General features: G+C 44.1%; 1 protein-coding gene and 1 long non-coding RNA gene across 2 annotated transcripts in view; one reads left to right on the top strand and one right to left on the bottom strand.

Annotated features, from left to right (window-relative positions):
* The window catches only part of LOC126492978 (uncharacterized), a 38,370-nt gene extending 32,601 nt beyond the window's left edge, over positions 1-5,769 (bottom strand). The window contains exons 1-3 of the long non-coding RNA XR_007589725.1: positions 5,666-5,769; positions 3,686-3,774; positions 2,330-2,401 (exon numbers count right to left, since the gene is read on the bottom strand). This is a non-coding gene — a long non-coding RNA (uncharacterized lncRNA). The remainder of the gene's footprint in view (positions 1-2,329; positions 2,402-3,685; positions 3,775-5,665) is intronic.
* A 1,109-nt stretch (positions 5,770-6,878) lies between these two features.
* Positions 6,879-8,298, top strand: Mageh1 (MAGE family member H1). The gene has a single exon (XM_050129681.1). It carries the CDS (start codon positions 7,132-7,134, stop codon positions 7,786-7,788), a length of 657 nt encoding a protein of 218 aa, XP_049985638.1. The 5' UTR covers positions 6,879-7,131; the 3' UTR covers positions 7,789-8,298.
* The last annotated feature ends 2,190 nt before the right edge of the window (positions 8,299-10,488 follow it).

Below are 10,488 nucleotides of genomic sequence, written 5' to 3'. Positions count from 1 at the left end.
CTCTCTCTCTCTCTCTCTCTCTCTCTCTCTCTCTCTCTCTCTCTTGCACACACACACACACACACACACACACACACACACACACGTCGTGAGGGGGACTAGTTGAGAAGAGTGATCAGCAGCAGGAGTAGGAGGGAGATACGTGAAAGGATCTTGAGAAGGGGAAAAAGGATTTTGTGAGTTTTACTTTATTTGGGGTTCTTTTGGTTGTTTTTCTGGGGTTTTAAATGTTGACATTTATTTATTTTGTTTTGTGTGTGTTAGTGTACATGTGAGTATGAGGACATCAGAGGACAACCTACGGGAGTCTGTTCTCTCCTTCCACCATGTGAGTCCCAGACTGTCAGGCTTGGCCTCAAGACCCTTTCTTAACAGAGGCATCTCGTGGTCTTTGTTTTGTTTTTGAGGTTTTCATGAAGCCCACGCTGGCCTTGAACTTGTGATCTTCCTGCCTTCCTCTCTTAAGGGCTGGAATTAAAATGTACCACCACATTTGGCTGGAAGAAGGTATTTTAAGGGAGGGAAGAAGAAGGAAAAAGAAAAGGTAATGGAATTTACATGGCTTAAAAGTAAGGGGCTTAAAACTAAGAGGAAACAAAGGGAACTAGTCAGAGGGAAGTGGCAGGACTGCAAAAGCATTAGGAGAAGGAGGATAAAAAAGTATGTATGAAAATGCCATAATGAACCCATCATGCTGTATACTAACTTAAACTTTTAATTTAAAAAGGGACAGAAAGATGGTTCAGTGAATAAAAACACTAGCTGTGAAAGTCTGATAACCCTAGTTTGATTCCCTAGAGCCCACATAAAGGCAGCAGAAGAGAACTGACTACACAAATTGTTCCCTGACCTCCTCATGTGTGCCATGGTATGAGTGTGCCTATACAAATCATACACACACAACACACACTAGTAATAATAAATAAGATAAAAGGACATTCGCAATTGTCAAAGAACAAAATACATTAATAAAATTAATAAATTAAAAAGAAAAATATTTTGTTTATTTAAAAGTAAAAGCATGCTGGTGCCCTTGTCACTTGGTTTTTATTGTAGTGCCAAACTGCAAATAGTTAAAATGTTTATGCACGAGCGGCTGCTTAATCAAAGTGTACCGCACCTGTATATTGATGTGTCATTCAGGACAAAAGCAAAAGAAAAATGATGAGTGAAATCATCCAAACAAGGAAAAAAGACTGATTATCAGTCTGGGTGTGGTAGTTAATGCCTTTAATCTCAGCAGTCTGGAGTCTGAGACAGAAAGAGCACCCCTTCAAAGCTAGGACTATTTAGCAAGACTAAGTCTTGTTTTGGGTTTTTTGTTTGTTTGTTTGTTTGTTTTGTAAATCCCTATTTATTGGCCAAAGGAAGAAATCCATATGATGAGATTGTGAAAAAAGTGGAAGGAACCCTGGTGGAGGTATAAAGTGATGTAGATACTTTGCAAAGCAGTATGCAGCTTCCGCAAAAGAATCAAATTAGTCCTCCTGAACCTTAAGGATGCTACATCCTGCCACAGATATACCAGCACATATTTATTGCTTATTTCATTACTTATTGTTGTTTGATATGCACCAGGAGAGGAGCAGATAAAGAAAATTTACTACACACACACACACACACACACACACACACAATGAAATTTTACTCAGCCATAAAAAAAGAATAAAATGATGATATTTTCAAGAAAATGGTTGAAACTGGAGATCATCAGGTTAAACAAAATAAGACAAAGAAAAATAAATACCACTTTAGTTTTCTGTCATATGCAAAACCTAAATTTAAATGTCTATGCAATATATACATATATATATACACAAATGAAAGTAGAGAATTATGAGGAGAAAGGTGTCTACAGGGAGGGATGAGTATGGAACAAGAGGGGACAATATATAGCACAAAAGGAGGAAGAAGTATTTCAGGAGGACGGAGTGGAAAGCAAGAGTGAGGAAAGCAGTGGGTAACGGAGTGGGGGGCATGCGATAATAATTAGTGAGAAAAAGAGGCTACAGATTCAAAGACAAGCATGGAGGGTATGGAGGGAGTGGTACATGGGAGGGTATGGAGGGAGTGGTACATGGGAGGGTATGGAGGGAGTGGTACATGGGAGGGTATGGAGGGAGTGGTATATGGGAGGAAAGGGAAGGGAGAAACATAATCATTCTATAATATCAGAAATTTAAAAAAACAATTGAAATATTAAAAGAAAAAAAGAACAAAATAAAATGGCATATATTTATAAAGCTATGCCAATGAAACTATGAACCCCATTACTTTGCATGATAAATCAAGACAATTTAAAAATTCTAAAAGCTAGGAAAGCACTTACTGTTTGAATTTATTTCCATAAATGACAGGAAATGTAATGTAATCTCTTGTGATAGAAAGCTGGTAACTGTGCCTAGGATGGAGGAAGGGTGGAGAGAAGCAACAAGGGATCAGTTATAACAAAGCATGAAGAAATTTGATGATGAACTATATAACGATTGGGCTGCTGAGATGGTTCAGCAGGTTGAATAAAGATGCTTGCTTCCAAGCCTGGAAACCAGAGTTCAATCCCCATTGTCCCCCATAGTGGAGGGAAAAAAACCCATTCCTGAGGGATGTGCTTTGGCCTCCATTAGCATGCTGCAACATGTGTGCACCCCCACTAAACAAATGTAATAAAAATATTCTAAAAGAATGCAATGATTATCTTAACTTTAGGAACAGTTACATGCATAAGTTAAAATGCATAAAATTGTGCAATTTTAGTATGTGTACTTTATTTATACTAATTGCATATAAAATAACAAGAAGATGTTCTAGCTTACCCATGAGATTGCTAATGTATTATATATACATTTAATGTTTAGGGAAGGCAAAGATGTGGTGAAAAACATACTATCCATTCACTGCTGGTAATGCTTACTAAGAAAGGACACAGCTATTCAAGGAATTAAGCCTGGATATTTGTACCATGATTTACATGTACAAAACCTTCCAAACCACTAATTCTGGGACTAGAAATACAAACAAGTAGATAAGCGCACAAATGTGTATGGACTGTTGCTTTTAAAAGCAAGCAAATGCGTTTAAGCAGTGGGTTATAGTATAATAAATTATGATGTGACTATACAGTATATATAGTATTAGAAACTAAAATCTCTTGTGTGCCGCAAGATCCTCATATCACACTGATAAAGGAACTAAAATTTGGCCCATAGACAGAATAGTTTCCAATCACTGAAACCACTAGGAGTCTGTTCATTTTGGCTTTCAGCTCTGCAAACATCTATTTGTATGCAACCTTTTTCCTTTTCCATTGCATAGCGCCCACTAAACATTAAGGTTTCAATGCAATGTTGACTCATTTATTTGGATATACTCTTTCTGATTACACTGAATTAGTCTGATATGTCCTACTTCATGCCTGGATGCATCATCTACGGTTCTGCTAATCAGAGCCAGCATCCTTTACACAACACTTTTTAAAATGCTAAGCTTTTAAACTGTGTTCACTAACAAGCTGTGGACTCGCTCTCAAACCTCCAATGACTTTGGATCAATGCCTAACACATAATAGATGTTATGTAACTATGGCTCTTGCAAAAATAAAATTTCTGACCTAGAGTATTGTTGTCACTAATATCGAATTCTGGACTACTTTATAACAACTAATTTAATCCCTCCCAAAGGAAATTACCTGACAAGAATAGTCTCCATGATTTCATAGATAGCAGTGGTTCAACAGCGTCCCAAGGATTTTAATCTCATATATGGTAGAATCTGGAACTGAGGCCAAGAAATCTCCATTTAGAGTCCATGCCTTTATAACCTGTATATGACTGTTTTCTCTAGATAAATAACTGGGAAGCAATATGGCAATCAGTCTTTTTGTGGCTTTGCAAAAAATCCCTAGAACCTAAGCCCTGTTCCCACTTACTTCTCTGGGAAAACTAGCTGGCAGTTGAGGCCCTAGGCTGTACATTATTTGTCCGCTCTATCTATTGTGCTGAGCAAAGTTACATTGTCCTTGTGGAGAGAAACAATGGTTCATTTAAGTAAAGACGGGGGAAATGGTACCCGCTCCTCATTTCACTGGTGTGGCAGAAGGGAGTGCAGCATTAAATATACCTGAAATTGCTTTACCAAGTAGGAAGTATCAGTGAACTTTGCTTATAAAAGGAAACTCCAGTAAGAGTAAATTTGGGGAACTACATTCCCATATATACCATCAAAATTAGAAAGAAATTATGCAAAATTTCAGTCTATATACAGAATCACAAATATGGTAATAAATAAATATATAATAAATACATCCCGAGTCAAGCGGACCTTCTGTAATGGTTCAGGGAGCACAGGGAAGGTGAGGATATAAAGATTGTAAAAGTCAAAGGATCAAGGAATTTGCTGTGAGATTGTGTCTCTTAGTAATACCAGAAGCCGCACCCATAAAGCCTCACCAACATGACACCACAGACACTGAAAAAGGATGACACCAATGAACATGGCAAACTGCACTGGGAAAAAAAAAATCCATGAAATCTCAACCCTACACAAAGAACTACAAACAACTAAGAAAAGCTGGGAGTAGAAGAAATCATATTCCACAGGGAAGAGCCCACCAACTGGTTGCCCAGTGCCAAATAGTCAACTCTGAAAATATACATACAAGTAACATTATAGAGAATGAACAGGTCCTATTTAGAAATATATACCTACTATCAATATACATATATGCATGCAATAACAACTAGTGAAAAAAAAGAGTCCCGAATTGTAAGGACATATGAGACCGTTTGGACAGAGGGAAAGGAAGGGAGAAATATAATTATATTATCACAAAAATAAAATAAAGTAAAAGACAAAACTCAAAAATGACTAGTGTGAAATGTTAACTTCCACAGAGACTGACAGCAAACTGGACAGACAATGCCAGAGAGATCAGCTTTTTCTCTCTGAACAAGTACAGAACAAGTCAGAGGACTAGGATATTCAGTAAACTTATCAAGGGCCTCGAACCGATACAAACCGGCTCCAAATTCATGTGCCCAGCTCTGATTTCAGTTTCTCGACAGCAGCCATCTCCTTGCTACACACACACACACACACACACACACACACACACACACACACACACACGAGTCTCGGCCTCACTAGGTGAGCTTCTGCTGGCAATGCTGTTGCCACTGACACACTGCGCGCCACACCGAGTTCACTCACTAGATAAAGCCATATCCGATTCCACAGACTCCACCAAAAAGCTGGGAGATGTCAAAGTCTATGAGCCCCACAGGCTCATTTCCCCAGGAGGATTACAAACTGAGACTCTCTCCAGCTTACGTTCATCCCTTCTAGCCAAACAAGTACAAAGTACCCATTTGCCTCTTAAGACATAAGAGCTCACGTGAGGGGCTGGCGCAATGGCTCAGCAGCTAGGAGCACTTGCTGCTCTTCCAGAGGAACCAAGTTTCCTTGCCAGCACCCACATCAGGCAGATCGCAACCACCTGTAACTCAGTTCCATGGGATCCCACGCCCTCTGCTAGCCCCTCGTGTACAGCACACGTGGATGCATGCGCGTACGCAGGCACGCAATTTAAAACACATCTTAAAAAGGAACACATGTAAAAGCTTTTCCATCACATAATCCTCCACATGCATTTATTAAATGCCACTCTCACCTGCTGCTGCTGCTTGAAACACACTTAGAGGCAAAGCCTGTCTTACACTATGCAGTGAAGGCTTTTCACTGCATTCACACAACCCTTTGAAGCCAGTACTTGAGTTACATCCATCCACTTTAAGGGGGTGGGGGTGGGGGTGGGGGAGCCAGGCTCTGAGCAAGTTCACATTTCAAATGACACAAGAAAAGCAGAATGCCTAACTATGGGGCCTTCCTTGGGGGAGTAAGGACCGACTCATTATTCTTTGGGGAAGGCCAAAATAAACTTAAACAAGGAAGATGCCCGTGAGCAAGCAGGTGGAGCTTAGCTAGTGCAGAATGGAGGGAAGACATTCAGGCAGAGGAATCTGAGCAGAGAGAAGGAGTGGACAAAGGTCAGAGTGTGCACGGGGGAGACAGGGCAAGGCACGCCTGCTGGCTCGCTGGCCTAGAAACCTAAGCTCCAACTGCACTCTACCATCTCCCTGCTCCCCATTCCCATCCATTGTCTGAAGCCTGCCAGTGGTCTCCCTTCAAATGCCTTTCTGTCTCTCAGTCCCCATGGCAACAGCCTTAAAGCTCACTTTCATCCAGCTGCTTCTTATTCTAATTGCTTCCTCTGTGGCCTGCCAGGAAGTATTCTGCCCCTCTGTGAGGCTGCGCAAATCTAAGTCTGATCTTCTCACCGCCCGCTTAATTGCCCAGGCCAACACGTAGCCCTGAACAGGCTCTGCACCTCTTGAGCACTGCTAGCTGGCTTTGCACTCCCATCTCCTCCCCTCACCCACCGCTTTGGTCATTAAGTCCATTATTCAGCTCCCTCATGGGCCCACGAATTAATTAGCCACACATAAACGCCTTCTGAAAACCGGGCGGGAGAATGAATGTGTTGCGTAAGCCAGGACAGCCAAGGAGGGCTAGGGTCAGCTGACCCCTTGCAAGACTAAGCTCCGCCGCACCCCTCCCACACCCCCTCAGTCCGGCGCCTTTGGTGAGAATGGAAGGGCCTATTGCTTGCCAAAACCTATGAACCAATAGGATAACGTGTGCACCTGCCTAAAGAATACCGAGATTCTTCTCTCCTGCGCACAGGACAAATCCCCGCCAACCCTTAGCTGTCTTATCTACCCTTGGGGGGACCCAAAATGCAGCCCGCTCCTTTTCCTTTGGGTTAGCGGAAGTTCCTGTGCGGGAGCGTCCCACTTCCTCTTGGGTGCTTGGCGTGTGCGTGGCAGGAGAGGCGGGGCTAATGCTGCTCCGGTTTCTCGCGCGCTTGGCACTGTGGCGAGTGCGGGCGGCGACTGCTTGCGCAAGTCTGATAGCCAGGGAAAGGGCTTTGTGGCCGAAAGACCACTTCCTTGCTACAAAGACTCCGCTGGCGTTTGCGCTTTGGCGGCTCTCCCTGCGGAGGCTCGCCGCTTTATTCGGACGCTGTAGCGATCGTTCTCTAGAACTGCTGCGGGCTTTGAGTGCTTGGCCGGAGCCATGCCTCGGGGACGGAAGAGTCGGCGCCGCCGGAACGCAAAGGCAGCAGAAGAGAATCGCAACAATCGCAAAATCCAGGCCTCAGAGGCCTCTAAGACCCCGATGGCGGCTTCTGTGGTCCCCAGCACACCCGAAGACTACCTGAGCGGCCCTGAAGAAGACACAAGCACTCCGGAGAAGGCCTCCACTCCTCCTGAAGAAGCTTCAAGCACTGCCCCAGTGCAAAAGCCTATTAAGCGGAGCAGTTTTCAGGGCACCAAGAAAAGTCTCCTAATGTCCATATTAGCCCTCATCTTCATCATGGGCAACAGCGCCAAGGAGGCCCTGGTGTGGAAAGTGCTGGGGAAGTTAGGGATGCAGCCTGGGAGGCAGCACAGCATCTTTGGAGATCCGAAGAAGGTCGTAACGGAAGAGTTTGTTCGCAGAGGGTATCTGCTTTATAAGCCAGTGCCCCGCAGCAGTCCGGTGGAGTACGAGTTCTTCTGGGGCCCTCGAGCACACGTGGAATCCAGCAAACTGAAAGTCATGCATTTTGTGGCAAGAGTTCGGAACCGGTGCTCCAAAGACTGGCCATGTAACTATGACTGGGATTCGGATGATGATGCAGAGGTTGAGGCTATACTCAATTCAGGTGCTAGGGGTTATTCCACTCCATAGAGAGATCCCAGGCAGACCCTTAGGAGTGGAAAAGAGAATCCAAAGTACTCCGTGGAGTAGATAGGCAGGGTCCTGAAATCAAAATGATGTGGAGGGTGGGGAGGGCACTGTATTTGGTATTTGTGATCAGTGCTAATTGTTAAATTGCAAAATGGTGTTTGCTTTAGGTATTGTAATCTTGTATTCGTTTTATAACACTGTTGATTAAGAGTCACAATATGTTTAAATATATAATTGAGAAGATGTTTATGTTATTTCTCCTGTCATTGACATTTGCTACAACAGCTGTGCTACCTTATTGAATGAAGGCCATTTGTCATGTGGGATGTACAGGATTTGTACCACGGTGAGGGGCTGTTCTTTGAAAGTTTGGAATAACTAGTACATTGTGAGTGAGGGAAAATAACAGACTCATTCTGTCTTAACTTTGTGTCTGATGTCTTGTAATGAAGTCCGTCTGTGGATATGCTCACTGCGCAAATAGCATAAATAAAAGCATAGTAAATGGTATGTTTTCCTCATTTATTGTCCACCGGTTGAGATCAAATTTTGATTTTAGGGACAGTCCTTAACAGACAATACCTACTTTCCAAGAAACTTCTAGACAGTTTGGGAGGGGAGAAGGTGGAAATGCAGTAAGTGTTGGTGAGAAATGAACATAGAAAAGTAAGGAGAAGGTAGACAGGCTAGGGGGACTGGAACAGGGAAGGAGGGGTGTGGGAAAAACCAAGAAACACTTGGAGAATGTAGACAAGCTTGGAAAAGGTCATCATAATAGAGTATTTGCTATAGGAGTTTCACTGGACTCTTAACACACCTTGAGAGAAAAGCCATTGGCAAAGACTTGAAAACATTCCAGAGTATTATAAAAATAATAAATACATGGGAATTATTATGAGAGACAGCAGGAGAAATAGGTAGGTGTGGGGACACACAAAGTGACAGGGAGGAGACAACTAGAAAATACTTAAGGTTATATTGGGGTGTGGGAATAAATTTGGAGTCACTGAAGGCAACATAGAAAGTTAGGGAATAAGACATTCCTCAATGAACTACTCAGGTGCTGTTGGGGGAAGCAGAGGGTAAAAAAGAAGGAGGCGAGGGGAGAGCCAGTGCCCCACAGCTGGCTGTCACAGCAGTGGTAATAAAATCATCAATACCTGTGGTGACCCTGGGACACTGGGGACCAGGACTCTGAAACAGCTGGCCTTCAGCATGTTGGGGGAACCTGAGAGAAGATTGAACTTGAAACTAGGAAACTTAAAGTTTCTCAGGTGCTGCACAGTGCTCAACTGGCTCAGTGTGTGTGTGTGTGTGTGTGCTCGCACGTGTGCAAGGGTGTGCCCTGTGTATTGTTTTTTCAGGGTCAAGGTAATGTTCCCATTTCACTACCCTTTGAGGTGCTGTGGGAACTACAGATGTGGAGATATAGGCGCCTGCTCACCATGCTCCTTAACTACCTGGCTGAGGACACTTAGGAGAGATCTCAGGTTCTAGAGCTGACCACATTTACCACAAGGAGAGGACTAAGAAAACACTGCAGTCTCCATCTAGGGAACATGAAGGACAGGTGCCTGACCCAGGCATGCCACACAAACCACAGAGACCCGTGTACTTCCTGCCCTTTTGCACCACAGTTTCACCTGGCTAGTGGCTGAGGACAAGGCCCAGCAGCTGTGTGCGGGGCAGGGTGGCAAATGATTGTATGCAAAGCCCAAAGGCACAGCCAGCAGTGTGGAGGCTAAGGAGGCTGAAACAGGAAGCAGAGCCCATGAAGCAAGCTTCAGCAGGTCCCAGCACATATGATGACCATCTTCTATGATTCAGGAAGTGCCAGAGAAGCCTGACAGACACAAACAAGGTTGTCACTTACCTCTGGAGGTACAGGTGACATCAAGTCTACATCAAGAGGTGGGCAGCCAGGGAATCCAAGGGAGGTCAGCAAGAGGCTTTCAGGGCCAGATCCACTGAAGTGACAAACTTGACACAATCCTAAGTCTTTCTCCACACTCCCAGAGCTCCTTTCTCTAGGCCTGCATCTGTTATGGCTGGCCACTGCACACTCACGAGTCTCTTCCTTCAAGGGAAAAATGAAGGTTCAGCCCTCTGCCATCAACCCCACGCAAGGGAGATTCACTGTGTCTCCTCCTTGTCTTGAGCAGAGGTTCCTCTAAGCAGTCATTCAGCCCCAGTTAGGAAAGTCAGGTAGGAAGTAGGAGAAGCTGTACCAGAGATTTTCTTAAACACTTGATGCGTGCCAGAAGAGTGTCACATTTTGTCCCTGCCAGGCCATGGTGATCAATGGACAAGTTTTACAGAAGTCCCAGCTAGCTCAGGGCTAGATGTAATTTATGTCCATCTGACGTCTGCCTGAGTCTGTGATGGCTCTCTTGGGCCTAAAGATCCAATGCGACTATCCCTGTGTACATGCCTAGAAGCTTCAAGAAGACCCCAGAGCAGGAGAATCCTACACTGGGGAAAGAACAGGAATAAGCCTCCAGCGGTACTGTACCAGACATAGCAGCTGGAATCCCAAGAGCTTCAGCGGGAGGCACTGCCCAGCTTCATTGTGGAAACCAAGGCTTGGATGACCTGCATTGCCGGGGTGTGGGAGGAGGCCTTCAAGGGGCTAGGGTCATCTCCCTGAGGGTCCAAACCTCCAACCACACTGTTGAAGAACTGCAAGGAGATACTTTCTTC

Source organism: Alexandromys fortis, unplaced genomic scaffold (assembly GCF_014885135.2).
Source record: "Alexandromys fortis isolate MF-2015 unplaced genomic scaffold, M_Fortis_MF-2015_v1.1 scaffold_318, whole genome shotgun sequence".
In the NCBI taxonomy this organism is placed as follows: domain Eukaryota; kingdom Metazoa; phylum Chordata; class Mammalia; order Rodentia; family Cricetidae; genus Alexandromys; species Alexandromys fortis.
Note: the sequence above shows the minus strand (reverse complement) of the source record. Positions and strands in the feature narration are given on the sequence as shown.